The following is a 22,723-nucleotide window of genomic DNA, read 5'->3' on the forward strand; positions in this document are numbered from 1 at the left end:
CTTCCATAGTATTTTTCTGTGTTAATTCCAATTGCTATTTCTACTCTCTATCACTGGACCTATTGGATGCCAATGTCTGCAATCTGCTAGTGATATTTCCCACGCCATGATGCCAATTGATTAGAAGCTGCTCCAACGATGATGGGGTAATCCGAACCATGTTCTACCAAACAAACAATTCTGACCAGACGGCCAGTAGTAGTGGAGGAACAGATGCTCAAAGATTCAACATGGATATGCATCATTCACATACAGCTTGACCATCAGGAATTATGTTGAAACCTAGCTTAGTATCTTCGTACTTTTGTTGGTATCTTGTTATCCCAGATTAGTCTTGTCCAGCAGGGAGTTGTTCCAGCATTGTGCTGTTGAAGCAGCTGGTGTGCTGTGCAATTGTGTAAACTCCATTCTTACTTGATGTCTAAATAACATGCTCTTGGTTCTGAGAGTCTAGATTCAATGCAACATGTTTCTGAGCTCTTCTAACATGGTTTAGTGTTGGTTATCAAAATTTCCACAAATATGGTAGGAATAAACATCATATATGAAGTTAAAAACACCGTTAATTGGACCTTGAAAGTCAAAGAAGGGTTGCTTTTTTAGGGATTCCTTCTTCAGGGAAGAATGTAGAATGTAAAGCTTCGTATGGTACTTCTCGAATCTGAGCAAACTTTGCAATATTATGAGAAAATATAGAGAAGGTTATATAAAACAAATAATAGGCTGTGAACACGGAAATAAATTTATTTGTGCCAACTTTAGTCATGACTCTTGAGTACTGAGTATGCATGTATTTGAGGATACTCTCCACAATTCACTAATAACTTATGATTATGCTTCTCACTGTTTAATTGATGAAAAGCATAATCTCATTTTGATAATATATAAAATAAAGAATACATTAATTGTGGAAATGCTCAGTAAACTTGATCATCTAAGATTAGCTTATGCAGTATATAATTTTGCTAGTTGTAGTTTTATTCTCAGAGGGGTGCGTCACTACCCTTCAATTATGGATGCACCATTGCTTACAACCTTGATGCTACGAAAGATCGATCCAATTATATCAACCAATGCTGCTGTGCGATATGGGCATATGGCATAGGTTTTGATCCCGAGCCCATTTACAGTCATATCCAGTAGGTGAGTAGCTACTAGAGAGGGTGGACCACGCAGGTATATGATGATTTACAAATATCTGGGACAGAAGAGACACTAGCGATATATGAAAATGGAATGATTTATAGACAAATCTGTAACTTATTAAGATTAGCTATAAGCAATTACTTCGGTCAGACTTCGCAAGTTCATTTATACATCCTTCCCTGCAAAAATAAATACATTTTTATTCTTGTTCTTGCCCTAAAAATGTGTGTTTAAAAAAATTGGAAAGTAAAAATCAAATACAATGTGATTGTCTACTTTAGAAATCATTTTACAGTTGTATCTCTTATCTTTTGGCAATGAGAGTACTACTATTTTATACATCAAACATTGTTAACATATTACCTATTGCACTCTATTTAATGGCTTCTCAAATATAGTTGCATAAACATAAGATAAGGCAATAGGCACAACAAAATCCTGTCATAATCAAATTATATGACACAAAAGAAGTCCACAGACTAATAAACTGTTATGTACTGAGCCAAGCCCAAGCCTAAGCCCATTAGTGAGAGAGATTCTAGAAGGGGTAGTTTTGGTTTTTTTTTCCTCGAGTCTGGTATGTTTGTTAATGAAGAGGCAGTGTGTGGGAGGAGAGAGGCATCCAGAAAATTGTCAAGAGTTTGTTAATTGAATCATCAGTCACTTGTTCTTGTCTCCTAGTTACTACTTCCATTGTTCAATCGGTCCAGTTCATAACAAATACTGACCAAGCCCAGCCTATTAGTAAGAGAGATATTCTAGAAGGGGTAGTTATGGTTTTTTTTTCCCTTGAGTCTGGTATGTTTGTTAATAAAGAGGCTGTGTGGGAGGAGAGAGGCATCCAGAAAATTGTCCAGAATTTTGGTTAGGAGAGATTAGCCTCTCGAATGCTAGAAACTGTTCCTTTTAATTGTTAATTTAATCATCAATCACTTGTTCTTATCTCCTGTTACTACGTCCATTGTTCAATCGATCCAGTTCATAACAAATGGTAACAGAGCAGTTCGAATCCATGGCCAAGGAATTGCAGTGGTTGTGTTGTATGTATGAAGCTATGGCTGGTGACATGATTCTGCGGAAGGTTGAACCCACGAAGAAGAAGGTGACTCAGATCGAATCCATAGTTTTTGATTTTCAACAACAGCTTCAAAATCAGATGGCAATATTCACTCAGTTCCTCAATAAGAAACTGACGGAGATGGTGATTGAGAATGCCAAAACTCACTCCTTCATTCGAGAAGAGGTACATACCATTCTATCCAAAACAAGTCCCTACATCGATAACCCACAGAAACCAGGGGGTTCTTCATTATCAGAGATCTCATCAGGAGTTTTCACTCAAAGTAGTTAGAAGGCAGTTCAAACTCTTTATTTGAGTGTTGGTAACCTTAAAGTCACGACAATGACGGGAAATGAGGAGGAGGTCGTCCCTGAACAGGTTTCTGATTTCACTAGTGAAACGAAACCAGGAAACTCATCACTGATGGAGATTATATTGGGAGACTTCATTTGGGATAAGCAGGCTTTTGTCGTTGGGCAGATTCCAGATCTCAATCATGAAAATCTCATGGTGACGAAGACGATTGGATAAGAGGGAGGAGAAGAAAAGAAGAACAGAGAACTCACCGAGAGAGAATCGACAACAGAGGTCATATTCAACGATGGAGGTTGCAAATCAATTGAATATTATTCCGTCAACAGTTCAGAATCCAAAGTTTTAGGTTTCGGTCTAGACTTGGACTCAGATCCGCCAGATGAGTATTTTCCACCATCTCTGATTTGCTCTCCAGGGGATACATCCATAGTCCCAATTTTGACGAGAGAAGGGCGTTGATTCAAACAGAGTTTTCGATCCATTATTCAACAAAAACTAGACTAGAGAAAATATATTGGAACCAATATTGGCCCATCCCCACAAATGGTGCAAACTAAAACCCAACACAACCCAAGTCTAGTTGCAACAGGACCTCAATTTTTTATAGGGCCGACGACTTATCAGACTCTCTTAGTTTCCAGAGATCAATCCTTCTACCTCCAACACAACGATTCGGTGAGAAGTTACAAGGATGGAGGTTCGTCGAGTTCGTACGCCAAGGGGGAGAGGTTGAAAATCTTGAAACCCAAGACGGCACAGACAGAGTGCTGTCAATTTATGCTAAAAGCAGTTACGGCAAGGTCACTTTATGGCAAGGTCTGTTTCAACGATTTGGGATGCGATTCACTATTTTGACCCATCTGCTATGATTCCTTGGGAGAAAACAGACGATTACATCATTGTGCCTAACAATTTCGAGGTAGATTCCAACGGTGCTATGGTGACATCTAAAACTGGAAACTTTGATCAAAGTTATCCGGTTAATCTAGTTGCCAGACAAATTCAGAAGTCTAGGATAGAGGAGCATAGTAGATGGGTGCCAAACTTCTGGACAGATGATTATTCGCATGGAGAAGATTTAATTAAGATTCAACATATTGGTAATGGTACACCAAATGCCTGGATTTTTCTTTTTTTAACTGTCGAGGTGAGCAAAATGGCTACTCAAACAAAGTTTTCGGGAGCTCTATTGCAAAATTATGGGATGTTTTCAACAGAAAAAGATGGGGGCTATTATAGTGCGTCCTCAGGGCACCGATTAGACCAGGAGAATCTCCGATACTTGGCACATGAAGAAAGCACCATAGTTGGGGAATTGTTGAGTAAGGGGGGCTGTGTGTATTGGTTTGATAAGGAAACATAGAACAAGAAACTGGAGGCTGACTTTTCTGCTGTTAAGACCATGCAAGATGAAGAGGAAGTCGTCATAGTGAAGAACAGAGAAGGTATAGGTGTGGGGCATGATTTTAAAATTAAGAAAACAAAATACTTTCTTGCTTTGAAAGAAGACGGGGAAGACAATATTTGGTTTTGGAGTTCAACAGACCACTCAAAACAGGAAACAGGAGGGTTTTATTTGTTTCAAATGGCAGAATTTGACCGTTGGTCTGACAACACTAATATACAAACGAAGGTGGATGAGTCTATAAATTGGCAGAATTACACGAGGGACAGACTTGGTGGGAACCCTTGGACTTCGACTCTAATTTTAAGACAAAAGGGTGATAGGGAGCTGAATTTCAAAGGTTTGGCTTTAGTGGCAGCTGGTTGGGGAGTTGTTGTAACTGAGCAACCACGGTTTCTCTATTTTTTCTATGCACCTTGAGGACAAGGTGGTCCTTTGGGGGCGGGATAATGTTATGTACTGACCCAAGCCCAAGCCCAAGCCCATTAGTAGGAGATATATTCTAGAAGGGGTAGTTATGGTATTTTCTCCCTCGAGTCTGCTATGTATGTTAATAAAGAGGCAGTGTGTGGGAGGAGAGAGTCATGCAGAAAATTGTCCTGAGTTTTGTTTAGGAGAGACTAGCCTCTCACATGCTATAAACAGTTCCCTTTTATTGTTAATTGAGTCATCAGTCACTTGTTGTTATCTCCTGGTTACTACTTCCATTGTTCAATTGGTCCAATTCATAACATAAACACGATGAAGTAAGTTAGCTTCATCATAGGACAACCCATAACATATCATTGTAATACGTTGCCTTATCCAAGGGGGTCGTAGGCTTTAGAGAGTGGTTGCCTGTGAAACCACAAAAATTTAGGGGTTAAAGTGTAAATGTGTAATTTGTTTAAGGTCTTTAAATGTGAAACCATGATATTTTTTCGGGGTGAATGTGAAACTATAAAGATTAAAACTTTTGGTGAGTTTTATAAGAAAAATTAAGAAAGAAAACCCCAGGGGTACGCAAATTGAGGAGGATGGTTGGGGATAAGTTACAGTTTTGACCCTTCAAAAATGTTTTTTATATTTACTTCCTTTTCTTCTCTATTTTCATTTTATACACTTATCATATTAATTAATTATTAGATAAATTACATTCAAAAGTGCGTATTTTTTCACAAATTAATCTATACCTTCGAAGTAAGTCCAATAGTGAATATTTTAAAATTACTTTTGAAGTTAACACAAATAAAAATAACATATTTTTTACATTATGCATGTATGATAAATACATCATTTAATCTCATTAACTACACATTCGTCTTGATATTTGTTGTTGTTCCTTCTTGAATTATTTTGATAAAATTCATTCATGAATAATAAGGTGAAACTTTTTTGATAAAATTTAAAGTGATTACCATATTTATTAGTCTCTTTTTGGTTAGTGTTAATTTGTTCATATTGATGTAACACTGTTAACATAATAACATGAACCAATTCTTTAGGCTTATTTTGTGTATATTTGGCTCTAACTAAATAGACTCTAGGGTTATTTCGTGTATATCTGGGTCTAACCCTGTAGACTTTAGGGTTACTTGTTTATAGTTAATTTGGGGTTAATTTTTATTTTTTAGAACCTTATTAGGGGACTAACTTTGTAGGTTAAGTTGTTTATATTTGGGGTTAACTTTTTAGTCTTTAGGGTTAATTTGTTTATGTTTGAGGTTAATAGGTTGCATCTCAATCCGATCATGTAGATCATCGAGTAAAAAACTGGAAATGCATCAAAAAATCTATGTTTTAAAGTTTTAAGAGATAATTTTTTGAAAAAAACTAGTGTATCAATTTTTTAACGCGCTACCAAGCTGTGCTACAGGCCTTCCATTGGTCTACAGTGTCATTGTAGAGAATTCCTTTCTTGTTTTCCACATTGTTATCTCCTTTATTAAAATCTACAATTTTTATGTCGATTTCGTCTTTTTCGTCTCATTTAACATATAATAATAGTAAAATACTTTTATCTATATGAAATATGGAACGGAACCCCTTGAATCTTTTGGGGGAATATTGGGGAAAAAAAGGACGCTTTTTTGCTTAAATATTTGATTTATATTTGATGAAATGAACTTATTATTTATTTTCAATTTTTTTATATTACGATATTATTTTGTGATACCACTACCAAAAAATCCTGGATCTGCCACTAGCCTCATCATTGGACAACCAATAACATATTATTTGCACTCTTGTATACAAAAAAGTATCTTCAATGTTTCTTGATTTATCAATTCGTAAGGCAACTGAAATAAGTACATTTGTCAATTTTGAAAAATCAATTGTGCATGTCTATAAGGTACCAATGCTGGGTACATCTCAGGTGTGGATATCGATCCTTGTAAAGCATTTGTGCCTCAGAGCTAAGGGGTGTTGATCTAATAGAATTAATATTCATCATCTGGTTTTCTTGAGCGTAGTTATCTAATAATCCCTAGTATATGCCGATTAGATTTGTGAAATTTCAGTCGTGAGCTTATCTATTTATCAGCCACTACTTCCATTAGAAAGAATTTCTAAAAATTTGTTATTGAGTTTTGTAATTTTTTGACTTCTTTGCATATCAAGTATGAACCTGCTAGCGAAATTGATGTGCACTAGAGCTAAGGCTCCGAGTGGAGAAAAATAAACCAAACATGTACTGTTACAGATAAAAAGCAACACCAATTTACAAGGTTGTGTGTGGTGCTATGGTGGTGATGAATTTTTTTTACAACTACGTTAGCACCTATGCTGTTAATTGCGGCGATATCTTGGATAGCGGTCATTAGCAAAATAACGGAAGTCAAATTGCGGTAGCACAACTATCATCGCAATTTTGACCGATATTTAGAGTAAATTGCGTTCGATATTAACGTTTTTTTTTTTTGGGGGGGGGGGGTTTGGGCTGCAGAATTCATTGAGTCCCTGCACTATCCTTCTATAGCAATAACGTTATTTAGAGTAAATTGCCAAGTACAAGAAGTAAAAAGGAGCACTATAGGGATGATGATGATGATGATGATCACGTTGGAGACCTTAGGCTTGACAGCTCGAAGCTTTGTAATATAGCATCAGCCCAAAAACTTCGACCCTTCCTTCTAAATGGGGGTATGAAGGGGAGAAGGGGAAGAGTGGAAAGCTAGCCTAAACGAAGAAGTGAACGTATTAGATGATGTTGACTCAGATGCTGAACCTATTGCTTGTGATTAGCTCGTTTATGAACACTTTTCCTATTTTGCAAATGACATGTTTATGTAGGCATATTATACATATATATATATATAGTTATATATAATTCTGAGAAATATTATTTGATTTGGACCGCTATACCACCGCTATAACCGTTATTTCAAATATCATTCCCGACCGCAATGTTGTATTTTCACCGCTATAACAGCATACGTTGGCACTTGGTAGATTTAATGAACCCTTGAGATGAGATGAGCCATTTGGAGGCATCTTAGGAATTGTCATGTACAAGTTGATAATAAAGGCACATATCACTTGCCAATTCTTAATACTTATCATGTTGCCAAAAAAATCCCTTCACAAATAGAGGTTTTTAGTTGTTATTGGTTATCAACAAAATCATGCTAATTCTTTTAGATATCTTTTTGCTTTTGCCTTTATGGTCCCACAGAATTTCTGTTTCTTAATGTCTCTATATTTGTATTTCACTAGGTTTTCTTTCAAAAAGAGAAATGGTATTTACTGATGGTTCATAATATTGCTAAACTGATTGATGCAGTTATCCAGAAGCCGCAGAGGAGGATGTGAGGCGATACGAGAGATCTTTCAGAAGGCTTCCAGTGGCTCACAAGGTACACTTACTTTTCTCCTTACAAAAATACTATGTCAACATGGAACTCAAAGTCTCATGAAAGTTAAACGAGTCTGCTTCTAATGTGTATCAAAAGTTTAAACATTTTCCAGAATTCAATATGCAACAAATCTGGAAAGCTCATTTCAGTCATAGCAATTGTTTCTAAACCTGCATCTAAGTAGATTACTTTACACTATTCAGATTCTTGTTTTCTTGGATGCATAGAGCAGGAAATATTTTCTTTTTTCCTTTGCACTTTATTTTATTTTATTTTTTTGTCATAGGTTAGGTTGATGTTTTTGTATGCAATGTACCCAAGAGTCCTCAGAGTTCATGAACTTTTGCTTTAAAGTAGGTTCTAATCCAGTATGATGGCATCATCATCATGATAACTGCCAGTTAAAGGCACCCTTATGACGAATATACTCACAAAGATGAACGTGTCTTTTTGTGTCCTAGCATTAGAGGACTTTTGTATATAAGAGGACTTTGCAAAACATGATACGTAAATCTCACCATACATTTAGTATGGAGGCATAAAGAACGTGTGCTTGGATTGAGTCTTCAAAGCTGATATATCAAGATAGAATGGTTGAAAACTCTTTGTAGAGATAGTTTACTATATTTTTTTTAATCTTATGCAGGCTCTGCTGTCACACCTTCCCTTAAAATATCAGAAACTGAGACGGTACATCTCATGCAACTTTTAATGTTTATATATATGGGACCATGAGCTTTGGAACTTTGTGTGGTTATTTAGGAGCATCAAACGGTTCCATGCAGTCGGTGCCTATTTTACATGGGTTGCTAAGGCATCACTTGAAGAAGATTTTGTTTTGCTGGTAAATAGGGTAAATAAAATATAGAGAACCTGAAATTGATGTGGTCATTTGTTTCTGTTTCTCTGCCTGTCCCGATTATTGGTTCTAAATGCCTAATAGGTGGGACGGGCATGTATATAACAAGAACTAGTGTGAGTTGATAATCAGATGTGAATGATCAGAAAATGCTTCAGACTGATGCAGACAACAGAAATTTTAGTTTAGAAGGCCTCAGGTTGTTAGGACAAAAACTTGCTACGTGTTGTCGTATCTTACGATGAATAATTTGGAATGGCTTCTGTTTTTGGGTATAAGGAGGAAGTCTTCAAATCCATGTAGTTCGCTTGTGAGGTCACTGTGTAAAAATTGCTCGACTCTTGCATATTTCAGTTCTTTGTGAAAACAATGATATGGTTCTACATTTCTTATAGATGGTGAGACTGTGAAGTAACTTTTAATCTTTTATTTTTCTTATTTACTAATTTTTGAATAGAAGTCACTATTATAACTTAGTGCTATCTTGTCCTTCCGGTCATTTGTATAGTTTATTTATAGGCAATTCTTTGCATAACATTCCTTTTTGGTGGGTGGGCAGTACAGAAATGTCCACCGTCATAACCAAACCAAACCAAACCAAACCAAACGAGCCCAGTATATCCCTCCAAAGGGGTGGGGTGTGGGGGTTGATACGGGGTCAACACCAAACTCTCGCGTTTGAAGGGTCGTTAAGGTTTTCAAAAAGTCATTGAGGATTAATGTAACAGCCCACAATTCTAACCATCGTATAATTCACAACAATCGTTCATAACTTAAACATCAGTTGAAGTATAACCCAAACATTAGATTGTTTACAAAATGAGAGAAAATTATGGGTTAACAAAAACTGTCTGTTACAATACAAACATCTAAATATCACTTCATTATATTTTTCCCTTGCCTTTGTCTTGTGATGATAGATGACCTGCAAAACAGATTAGTTCAATAATTGAGCGTTAGACCAAAAGGTCTAGTGAGTGTGTCCTTCTCATACAAACAACATATATTTCAAGATCCAAGATTGTAATAAACCTGGACATTTATATATGTATCATTTCATCAGTTATCTAACACGGTTACACCGCCATTTCCTCTTCAATAAAAATTTGTATAATATAATATCACCAAATATGATAAAATACGGTCAATACCTATTAGTAATCCGGTCAACATAGTCGGAGATGTAATCCGGTCAACATAGCCGGAGATGAAATCCGGTCAACATAGCCGGAGATGAAATCCGGTTTAGAATGAATACGGACAATACTTCCTCCGGTTTAGGATGAATCCGGACAACGCTTCCTCCGGTTTAGGATGAATCCGGACAACGCTTCCTCCGGTTTAGAGTGAATAGGGACAATACTTCATCCGGTTTAGGATGAATCCGGTCAAGAGGTTGTTTAATTCATAACAAGCTATATTCAGTAGCAATTGTATCACATCCATATGATTATTATGCAAGTAGAAAGCCATTTAAACTCACTTGACCAAAAGGTCTGTTTGAAATGTGATTGTTTCTTCTATCCGGAGATAATAAATTGTCAAAGAGACTTTTCTAACATCAAGTGATCCAAAAACTTTTTCCTTTCACTTGTACTTGCTATATATAGTAAGTACATAACCGACCCCCCCTTTTTCCTTAATAAAAATAATCCAACACACACATTTACTCACAAAATTTATTTAAACACATTTTAGTATTTGACCAAATACTTAATATAACCGAACATCACAACATCCCCTCCTTAGAAGAATTCCGTTCCGGAATCCCACTAAGTAAAAAAATAAGGATATTTCATTCAGATTTCTGCCTCTGATTCCCAGGTGGCATCTGCTTCTTTATGATAACGCCACTGTACTTTTACTACTATGATTTCCTTATTCCGCAATTTCTTTACCTTAAAGTCAGTAATGGTTTCAGGGGTTTCTTCAAAGCATAATCTTTCATCAACTTTAATTTCTAGTAGGGGCACCGCTACATCTGGATTCACTAGACGCTTCCTCAAATTTGACACATGAAACGTATCGTGGATACCACTTAACTCCAAAGGAAGTTCCAGTTTGTATGCCACCTCCCCAACTCTTTCAATGATAGGAAAGGGTTCCATATATCTCGGGCTTAACTTCTTTTTACCAATACGTACTACACCTTTCCAAGGTGATATTTTTAACATTACTTTGTCACCAATTTGGAACTCAATTGGTTTCCGACGTTTATCGGCATAACTTCTTTGCTGATCTTATGCCACTTTCATTCGTTCTCGTATTTGGCAAATTTTATCTGTTGTTTGCTGGACTAGCTCTGGCCCAGCTAACTGTTTCTCACCTATCTCGTTCCAACATAAAGGAGTTCGACACTTCCGTCCATACAGAACCTCAAAAGGTGCAGCTTGAATACTCGAATGGTAGCTATTATTATAAGCGAATTCTACCAAAGCCAAATGATTATCCCATGATCCCCCAAAATCAATTACACAAGCTCTAAGCATATCTTCCAACGTTTGGATAGTTCGTTCACTTTGTCCATTCATTTGAGGATAATAAGTTATACTTAGCTTAATCTGTGAATCCATCTCTCTTTGAAAACTTTTCTAAAACATAGAAGTGAATCGACTATCTTTATCGGAAATGATTGATAGGGTAATACCATGACGTGACACTATCTCATCAATCTATAGTTTTGCCAATCTCTCCATTGAATATGATTCTTTCATCGGTAAGAAATGTGCAGACTTGGATAACCGATCTACAATCACTCATATGGCATCATAACCTTTCGATGTTCTTGGCAATTTGGTTATTAAATCCATAGTGATGTGATCCCATTTCCAAACTGGAATTTCTAAAGACTGCAACTTACCATATGGACGTTGGTGTTCTATCTTTACCTGAAGACATATCATACACTGTTCAACATGTTTGGTTATATCTTTCTTCATGCCTGTCCACCAATAATTTTGTCTCAGATCCCAATACATTTTGTTTGTACCGGGTGAATAGCAAAACGGGATTTCTTCACTTAAGATACGTTATCTGAGATTACCAAAACATGGTACCCAAATTTTGTTCTGAAAATTCCAAAATCCTCTGTCATTCTTTTCAAATTCAGATACTATTCCACCCAGTCTTTCTCGTTTAATTTTATCCTCTTTCATAGCTTCACTTTTGAATTCCTGCAATTTTTTCTGAATACTCGGTAGTAACTCAACCCTTAAAGCTATAGCTTTGATGGTACCACTTTTCTCTTGACGGCTTAAAGCATCAGCCACCACGTTTGCTTTTCCTGGATGATACAAAATTTCACAATCATAATCGCTAACCAATTTTAACCATCGTCTTTGGCGCATATTCAAATCTTTCTGATGGAACAGATGTTGTAGGCTCTTATGATCTGTGAAAATTTGACATATCGTTCCATATAAGTAGTGCCTCCATATCTTTAAAGCGAACACTACAACTGCTAGCTCCATATCATGAGTAGGATACTGTTTTTCATGATCTTTTAACTACCTTGAAGCATAAGCAATTACCTTTCCACGTTGCATCAATACACAACCCAAGCCCATCTTCGATGCGTCACTATATACCACAAAATCTTCCATTTCATCTGGCAAGGACATAATTGGTGCACTACATAACTTATCTTTTAATATTTGAAAAGCCTGAGCTTGCGCTTCTTCCCACTCATACTTTACATTCTTTTTTGTCAATTTTGTTAATGGAGTGGCTATACGAGAAAAGTCTTGTATAAACTTGCGATAATACCTAGCCAATCCAAGAAAACTTCTGATTTCAGTTGGGGTCTTCGGCGCTTCCCACTTTTCAATGGCTTCAATCTTAAGAGGATCTACCTTGATGCCCTCCTTCGAAATAACATGCCCCAGAAACTGAACCTCTCACAGCTAAAATTCACATTTTGACATCTTAGCATTCAACTTTTCTTGTTTCAGTAATTCCAGGAGTAATTTCAAATGGTGAGCATGCTTCTCTTCCGACCGAGAGTAAATCAAAATATCATCAATGAAAACAATCACAAATTTATCAAGATATGGACGACACACCCTATTCATCATATCCATAAAGGTTGCAGGCGCGTTTGTGAGTCCAAACGGCATAACCAGAAATTCATAGTGACCATAACGTGTACGAAATGCCGTTTTCGACACATCTTCATCCCGAATCTTTAATTGATGATAACCGGATCGTAAATCAATTTTTGAAAAATAAGTAGCCCCAACCAATTTATCAAACAAATCATCAATTCTCGGAAGAGGATACTTATTTTTGATTGTTAATTTATTCAGTTCTCGGTAATCAATGCACATTCTCATTGATCCATCATTCTTTTTCACGAATTACACCGGCGCACCCCATGGAGAAATACTTGGTCGAACAAAACCTTTATCCAACAATTCTTTCAATTGTGACATTAACTCCTTTAATTCAAAGGGAGCTAATCTATATGGTGCACGTGCAATTGGCGCTGCTCCAGGCAGTAATTCAATCTGAAATTCTATCGATCGATCCGGGGGCAGACTTGTTAAGTCTTCTAGAAACACTTCCGAAAATTCTCACACAACGGGAATATCCTCCATCTTTTTCTTTTCTTTCTTCATGTCAATTGCATAGGCAAGAAAACTAACACATCCTTTCTGTACGTACTTCCGAGCCTTTAAAACAGAGATAAGGCTAGAATAACGATCCCGCCGGTCCCCATAAATTATAACCTTTCCCTTTCCTGGTAAGTCTATGTGGATCATCTTTTTATTACAGACTATGTTAGCTTGATTTAAGCTAACCAATCCATGCCCACAATTATCTTAAGGCTATAGGAAATAATTACGGACTATGTTAGCTTGATTTAAGCNAACCAATCCATGCCCACAATTATCTTAAGGCTATAGGAAATAATTACGGACTATGTTAGCTTGATTTAAGCTAACCAATCCATGCCCACAATTATGTCAAACTCTCTTAAGGGTATAGGAAGTAACTGTATGGGCACTTCACACCCTTCTATACTTATGGAACATTCACCTATCATTTCCTTAACCGATACTTCACTATCGTTTGCTGTCTCCACTATCAATACCTCATCTAACGGTTTAGATTCTAAGTGCGCACAATCAACAAATGATGGCAATACAAAAGAACGATTTGCACCAGAATCAAATAATACTTTGTAACACACTGAGTTAACAAAGAATGTACCTGTCACCACTTCAGGGTGTTCTTCTGCCTCGCCTCTCGTCATCTGAAAGACTCATCCTCTAGCAATTGATTCACCACGTCTTATTTCCCCATGACTACTCGGAATATTACGATTACCCGCTGGCCCACGGTTAGGTGGAACATAACCAGATCCTCGACCCCCAGAATATTTAGATCCTCGGCTCCCAACAAAACCAGACCCTCGTCCCTTAGCTTGCGGACAATCGTCGTTCACATGCCGAGAGGAATTGCAGGTAAAACATCTTCGTACCATTCGGCAATCTCGAGCTATATGACCTGATTCCTGACATTTAAAACATACTCGTGACTCTGTATTGCAGTTTCCTTGATGTACTTTATGACATCGTGTACTCGCCTTATCAGTAAACCTTGGGACCAGTCAATTCAGATTTTCAGTAAACCTTGGTCTACGAAAATCAGTCGTTACAACTTCTCCTTTTCTTTTATCCCCAACCCTTTCTTGTGGTTGGCGATTAATATCTTGTTCCAGAATTTCTGCAGCGTCAACCGCTGCCTAAAATGTCGTTGGATTTCTAGATATCACATATTTTCGGAGATTAGACTCCAAACCCCATATGTACTTTTTAACTTTATTGCTTTCAGATACAATGTATGCTTCAGCAAATCGAGACTGTTCCATGAAGACCTCCGTATACTGACGAACTGACATGTTTCTCTGTTCCAGATGAAGGAAATCATTTTCTAACTTTCGTACAACCACCTCATGACAATATTGCATCTTAAACTTCACCACAAATTCCTCCCATAACATAGTTTTCAAAATATTTGGATCTGAATTTGACAAAATCTCCCACCAGTATAGAGCACTTGACCTTAGTCGAGACACAACAAACATGACTTTATCCTCTGCACTTTTATTGATTTGCAGACTTAATTCAACATCCTTAAGCCAGCACATGGCTTTAACACGATCATGCTCTCCGGAAAATTTAGGAGGTTTACAAGCAAGAAACATTTTAATATCTTCTCCTTTTTGAACTGAGGATGAAGTAAGGGGTACGGATGTATCTGTTGCTGGGGTACTAGCTCCGGCTTCTTCCTGATAATCAGGATTCCTTACTTTTTCTGGGTTATTTTGTGCCAAACGTCCCAACAAACTTGCCAAACTTTCTTGAAATTTTCCCAACTCAGCAGCCAACATTTCCTGAGTAATAAAACCAGGATCAAGAGCATTATTTCTACCCCTTGTTCTACCTCTTCCACAGCCTAACATAGAATTGTCTTGTGCCGATACTTGTTGTAAATGGGTTTCTGGTCGAGTATTTCTTCCCCTTCCTCGACCCTTACTTCGACTTCGTGTTTCGATTGTCATAACGTTTTCCGGGTCCTTTTCTTGGTTTATCATTCCTTTTCCCCGTCCTCCATAACCAGTAGATGTCCTTCCCGATCGATCAGGATTATCTGCCATCTTTTCTTAGTATTCGAATTACTTTAACGTCCTTCCTGTAACAATAAACACACATACGATTATTCATATATCAAAGTATGATAACACGTTTACCCATGGGTCTATTTGTAACTCACGATTACATCAATCACATGTAATCTAACTTTATCATACTTATTCTCATAATAGGTTCAACTATAACATATTCCCATGTTTATAGTCCCAGTGAAACCTATTATCACATATTCCACACCTCTAGTTTAAGTCTAAGTATTAAGAAAATACCCAAATCCCTTAAACTAAGGCTCTGATACCAACTGTAACAACCCACAATTCCAACCATCGTATAATTCACAACAATCGTTCATAACTTAACATCAGTTGAAGTATAACCCAAACATTAGATTGTTTGCAAAATGAGAGAAAATTATGGGTTAACAAAAACTTTGTCTGTTACAATACAAACATCTAAATATCACTTCATATATTTTTCCCTTGCCTTTGTCTTGTGATGATAGATGACCTACAAAACAGATTAGTCCAATAATTGAGCGTTAGACCAAAAGGTCTAGTGAGTGTATCCTTCTCATACAAACAACATATTTTTCAAAATCCAAGATTGTAATAAACCTGGACATTTTTACATGTATCATTTCATCAGTTATTTAACACGGTGACACCGCCATTTCCTCTTCAATAAAAATTCTTATAATATAATATCACCTAATATGATAAAATTCGGTCAATACCTATTAGTAATCCGGTCAACATAGTTGGAGATGAAATCCGGTCAACATAGTCGGAGATGAAATCCGGTCAACATAGCCGGAGATGAAATCCGGTTTAGGATGAGACCGGTCAATACTTCATCCGGTTTAGGATGAATCCAGACGACACTTTATCCGGTTTAGAATGAATACGGACAATACTTCATCTGGTTTAGGATGAATCCGGACAATGCTTCCTTCGGTTTAGGATGAATCCGGACAATGCTTCCTCCGGTTTAGGATGAATCCGGACAACGCTTCATCCGGTTTAGAGTGAATACGGACAATAGTTCATCCTGTTTAGGATGAATCTGGTCAAGAGGTTGTTTAATTCATAACAAGCTATATTCAGAAGCAATTGTATCATATCCATATGGTTATTATGCAAGTAGAAAGCCATTTAAACTCACCTGACCAAAAGGTCTGTTTGAAATGTGATTGCTTCTTCTATCCGGAGATAATAAATTGCATAGAGACTTTTCTAATGTCAAGTGATCCAAAAACTTTTTCCTTTCCCTTGTACTTGCTATATATAGCTAGTACATAACCGACCCCCGCTTTTTCCTTAATAAAATAATCCAACACACATACTCACAAAATTTATTTAAACACATTTTAGTATTTGACATAATTCTTAATATAACCGAACATTACAATTAACTGCCACCTTAGGGTCACTTAGGATAAGGTTGACATGCCACACAAAAGGCCCTCACCTCTTGTGATAAGTGGAAACGAAATTGAGCACACTCAAATTCATAAATTTTTATTCAATCATAAGCCTCGAACTTTAAAAGGGGTGTAATAGTCAAAGCCAAACCCCTCTAAAAATCCTAGAAACTTAGGAAACTAGGGTGGCGTTTGGTTCACAGATTCTGAAGGAATCTGATATAATTGGAATGTTGAATTCCTTTGACCACATTCCATTCCCTTGTTTGGTTCGTTCTTTTTACTGGAATGAATCTTTAAATTCCATCAAATTCCATGAGGGATTTTGACATTCCATGAGAGATATATGGTATTTTAATGGAATGGAATTTAACTTGTTCATAATTCCCAAAATACCCTTTAACCCCAAATATACCCTAATATCTTTCGCAACCGACACCTTTTCTCATCGATATGGAAAACTCTCGAGAACATCTCGTCTTCTCCATTGCAACACCAGGGTTTGATTTCGTCTATCACGCAGGTTCGATTTCGTCTCACCACAAGTTTGAAAATACTCTCTCGTCTTCTTCATCAGCTTTCTTTGTGATTTACGAGATTTATTGTTCGGTTTATGCTTCGATTTTTGTTTGATTTTAGTTCGTTGGTTCGATTTATCATTTCAATTTGTTTATGCTTCAATTTGTTTGATGCTGTATGGTTCGATTTATGCTTCACCCTGCTCTCTCGATCTATGGTTTGTATGGTTTCGATTTCTAGATGTGGTGTGGCATCTGTTTGCTATATTGATTTCCAGATGCTATATGTGTTTTTGCAAGGGTGTTTTAGTCATTTACCATAATTCCATTCCAATTCCAAAGCTACATTATGTGAACCAAACAAACATACTCCAATTCCTTTAACAGATACCATTCCATCCAAAAACATTCTGCAAACCAAACGCCACCTAGATGAAACCAACTTGCTTAGGAAACCGTGAAAAATAACTAACCTTCTAGGATAAGGAGATAAGAACGAAAGATGATAACCAACTAAATAACCAAACGTAACAAGGAAACTTCAAAAAAAATCTAATCTTCTAGAAAAGACAAATAATTAAGGACTTATTGATCACTTAATTCTAACAGTCTTTATTGAATATAACGGTGTCGCCACACACAGTTGCACACAAGTCCGACTCTGTCTCTATTGCACCTGCATCAGGGGTGGGATATATGCAGACCTGACTTCTACCCTAGGGAGCAGAGCGGCTGTTTCCGTGAAGGCCCCCCTGCTTGTGCAAAGTGCCCGGGAAAAATATAAGATATAAATAATTACGGCTCGTTACCCTACCCCCATTCTCTGTCATAACCAAGTAATAATTACGTAAAATTATTTTTAATCTGGTTGTGTCTATTTTCTATTTTTTAAAGTGCTTCTGATTGGCACAATTAGATCCTGAATACTTTTTGATGATAAAAGTATTCATAGGGTTAATTACTTTAAATGATGTTGATGATAAACATGAGCTAGTAGCACAAGACATCTTACTTCATGTTCATAATGGTTTAGGTTGCCTCTTATATCAATAAGGTAAAGGAACAAATCGTAGATATTTTTTTCTCATAGTCAATCTCTGTGTCTCTTTCTCATTTTTGTCTCTCTCTCTCTCTCTCTCTTGTCTTTTTACATATTCCCAACGTAAGGCCCCCTGGTTCAAGAATCTCTTCTAAAACTCCCAAAGTCCTTGGTTGATTACTCCTTTGCACTCTAAGTATTATACTTTTAGTTATTTAATTACTTTATTATTAAAGAGTTCTATACTTAACTAAACAGCAATAACATTTTTTTTACCCCAACATAGTCGGGTAATGCTGAAAAAGTAAAAATGAAACCCAAAAGAGGTGAAAAGCCAAATGAATATCTAAGGAGGCGACTCGGAAAGGCTTTGGTATATGTGTAGCATCCTTCACCATAATCTCTAAGGAGATGGATCAAATTAAGTTAGCTTAGACTTGGGTTTATTAGCCTCAGCCTATTACAGCCATTTATGAAACCACTCTCTGAAACCCCATACCTTAAATACTTACCCTGTATCAGCCCTCTAAGTCACAGTCTCTGAAAGCTACCTTGACAGCCCTTGTATCTTTAGTTTCAAGCTTTCATTCTGCTCTGTTTTTGTTCTGTTCTGTTCTACATCCACCACCTGGATCTATCCAACTACCTTGTTTCTCGTCGCCATTCTTGTCTCTGCCACTTCCTGATTCCACATCCAACTTCTTGAAACCTCTTTGAGCTATGCTGACCTGACCCACCATTGTGCTGTTTGTCGTAGCCCTTCAAGGTTGTCAACCTCTGACTACAAATTCTTTTCTTGTCGCACCTCAGCTGAGCTATGAACCCTGTTTTATGCTCATTTCAGCATATTTGACTCGGGCTGGATCTATTTTTACTTGATCCTGATATATGTCCATTAATTCCACAATGTTTAATTATCTTTTGCACTTTCCTGAAATTTAAGCAACGGTTGCTAAGCCAAATTGTTTGGATACCATTTTGCAACTTTTAGAAAATGCAGGTACTGTTTTTGAAAATCTGGAAGGGTCAGGGTGCCATTATGAAAATAAAAAAATATATTTAGGGTTTGGTTTTTAAAATTGAAAAGTTCAAGAATTTGTATTCAGGTATAGAACAACAATCATCTTATCTCTTAACCTGTCCAATCCACATGTTCTGGAACTTTCTACATGGATGTTCTTCTATTCTTCTCTCCATCTGTTTCTGTTTCAGTCAAGGCACTTCCTTCATGTTTTAGCTTGTTTTTCTCTCTGAGATATTCTGCCACCGTTCTCTTTGTTCCATTTTTATATTTTAACTGTGATCCCTTAAAGTAATTTGGCAGCTTCCGAGTATCATTGTAATATTTTTAAGAACCATGGAGAACAAGTTAAGAGAGTCATTAGGTACCTGTAATATGTCAACGATAACCCCTTACATGTTGAATTCTGTTTCCATCCCGTTACATGCAACAATCCATGTCAAACTGTTAGACTCTATGTTGAACACTTGAACCTGTTACCTATGCCGATAGATGTCGAACTTATTTCCTGTCCCAACCTGTTAGATCTTTCAGCTTAATGAAATACATCCAGATGTTGGCACTCTACCCCTGCATCTGCATTTCTGCTAATTCATCTCTTGTATGTCTTTTGGTGGCACCATATTATTTACTTAATTATATGTGAATATTTATTCTCTGGCTGTCATTCATATGAGAAACTTAATTATTTACTTAATTATATGTGAATATTTATTCTCTGGCTGATACATTATTTTAGTACCATATTTTCTTGGTTGATATTTATCAGCTCCCTCTTAATTCTTGCAGGTGTATCTCAAAAAATTCATTTTTCATTTTTGAAATGCTAAAGGTAATTTTATCTGGATCTAATTGTTCTTTAGTTATCCCTTCCTCCATTTTTGGCTTATTGCTTTCAATTTTTTTCTAATAACTATTTTTGGCATTGATAGGTTTGATGAAAGGACTATTGTTTTTCTGCATTGTGTTTTCAGGCATTTGAGCCCCCTGTTGATATGAGCCAAGATGATGATTGCTGCGAACATCAGGGTAATGGTTCATGCGATCATCTTCTCACAGGAGATAGGGATCCCTGCTCTTGTGAATCTGCCTCAGTAAGCGGAAGAGTGCATTCTTCAAAATCTGGTGAAGCTTGGGGTGGGAATGAGGTACATGCTATAATTTATATATTTGGATCCTTGAAGGTGGTGAAAGTAAATGACCAATGTGTTTCTTGAATAGCTGTTGTTAATCTCTCATTCTTTCCTTACTTCTGTTCATACTGATATTCATATTGAATTTACAGGAGGAGAAGAATGAAAATTGCTGTGAGCCAGAGTCTGGAAGCTTTCCTGTAGGTGTAGAGGGCAAAACAAACACTCATAAAGGTGGTTGTGACAATGTTACAGATGTCAAGGACCAGGACGTCTCTGATCCTACTGATTCCAGTAAGGATGTGAGTGTATTTTTTTTTTTGTTTTCCTTGTTCCAATATTCATTTATCTCTTGTAACATTTCTAGTAGACGTTGAAAGATTTGTAGACTACATACAGTAGAGATGTTAGACGAAGTAAAAACACGGTCTTTTAACAGATATCAAAAACTCAAACTACGGTCCTGAGATAGTTCATATGTTTCTTTTTTCCCTTCCGGTTTTCATATATTCTGAACAGCATCTAACAGTTGGTTAGCTATATGTATTTTCTTCTTTGTTTGGTTGTTGTGAAATTGTATGTCTTTTATTTAGATTTGAGTTGTAGATTTAATTAAGATGTTTTGGCAATGTTGTAAGCATGTTCTATCATGTAATGGGGTTTACACTGTAACCCTTCAAATCACAGAAAATTATGTAGGAGCACAGAAGATTTTAATAACTATGTTTATATTATTATGTACTTTTATGTTTGTGATGTCAACTGGGGTCTATTTGGTGAGAGTGCCATCTGACCACCACCATGGAATTTTTTATTGTTGATATTTTTATAGTATCTCTCACTCGAGTGGGATGATGTATTTTCCATCTGCTTTTTCTTCCAAGCCTCCCCATGAGATGGATGAGTTGTTACGAAGGCAAGTTGGTAGTTTGGTATTTCTGCTTATGTTTCATGAATTGTAAAAGATTTCTGTGCAATAACTTTTTCTTTTCTTTATTGTTAAAATAAATGTTGCATGACACATAGGTTCTCTGAGTGCAACTTACACATGAATTTACATGGATTTTTTCTGATACTGTCAACATTTTAAGTTGATATCATGCAATATTTTACTCGATTGTTGGAATTATATATAGCATATTAGCTCATAGAGGAATAGATTATTGGATCCTTTCTACTTCTTGATTCCCCCTCTTATTCTGTTGGTTGATCATGTGATGTTTGTTAGTTGCTATCGTTCAGTACCATCAACGTGTATTTAATAATTATGGTTTTCTTGCTGTTATATTTTCAGATATCTTCTGTACATCCTGAATCTCCTGATAGGTTAGATTCAATGCATCATTTCCATGTCCCTCTAGTGGATGTTGATAAGGTATATTTCTCTTCTTTGGCTTGCCTCTCTTGCTGTTTTAGGTTTATATAACTACAACGATGGCTGGTATGAGAAACACACCAGTTATGGCATGGCAAGATTACCATGGACTGTAGCATTCCATCTGTAGTTTTAAAGTCAAGGAGGTTTTCCCCCGTCAATTTATCTATGTTATAATCCCATAAATTTCATGAGATACACAATCCTTTATTGAATTATCTCTTCACTCGTGCTGTATTTTGGAAAGGAATGCTCCTTCAGACTTTGGTATTTTCAGTAAGTTGCATAAACTGATAATGATTAATTACATCAAGGGAATTAGGTCATTTAGAAGCGTGATGAGTTGATCATAGGAACTGCTTAAGATAGAAACAGTCAAATTAGACCATTGGCTTAATATATTAAAAGTTGAGCTCCATGTGACGGGGATTTCATTTGTTTCCAAGAGTCTGAATAACCTAAAACTGCTTCGTAAGGGCCTCAAAGAAACATGTATCTGTCATGAGATGTGTATTTGTATATAATCAAATATACAATTGTTACATCTGCATTGGAACTTGTTAAAGACGACTGAATTGTAGTTATGTTATAAAAGTTTTAGAGAAGTAGAAGGAATATTATTTTCTACTATTTGTTGATTACAGCATAAGGAACTATATATACAAGTAGAGGTTAGGAGATAGACTACAACTCCTAAAAATATGGGATAAGCACTTATCTACAAACGTTTCCTTATTAAAGTCTATCTATAACTCTCCATTAATCCATATCCGATTACTATTCTACAATCCCCCTCAAGTTGGATGGTATATGTTATACAATCCAAGCTTGCCTTTTAACATGTTGAATAGTGGTAAACTTAGCGCTTTAGTGAAGATGTTGGCCACTTATTGAGTAGTATAAGGGTACGAGACTTTCAAGATTCCGTTCCTTGATAAAA

General features: G+C 36.5%; 1 protein-coding gene across 1 annotated transcript in view; it reads left to right on the top strand.

Moving 5' to 3' along the window:
• The window catches only part of LOC112503588 (carnosine N-methyltransferase-like), a 46,416-nt gene that overhangs the window by 8,956 nt on the left and 14,737 nt on the right, over positions 1–22,723 (top strand). The window contains exons 2-7 of the mRNA XM_025107601.1: positions 7,690–7,762; positions 8,409–8,452; positions 20,065–20,107; positions 20,250–20,423; positions 20,561–20,710; positions 21,703–21,783. Coding sequence (XP_024963369.1) covers positions 7,690–7,762; positions 8,409–8,452; positions 20,065–20,107; positions 20,250–20,423; positions 20,561–20,710; positions 21,703–21,783 — 565 coding nt within the window. The remainder of the gene's footprint in view (positions 1–7,689; positions 7,763–8,408; positions 8,453–20,064; positions 20,108–20,249; positions 20,424–20,560; positions 20,711–21,702; positions 21,784–22,723) is intronic.

The sequence above is a fragment of the Cynara cardunculus genome, unplaced genomic scaffold (assembly GCF_001531365.2).
Source record: "Cynara cardunculus var. scolymus isolate 2C unplaced genomic scaffold, CcrdV1 Un_Scaffold_3318, whole genome shotgun sequence".
NCBI classification, from domain to species: Eukaryota; Viridiplantae; Streptophyta; class Magnoliopsida; order Asterales; family Asteraceae; genus Cynara; species Cynara cardunculus.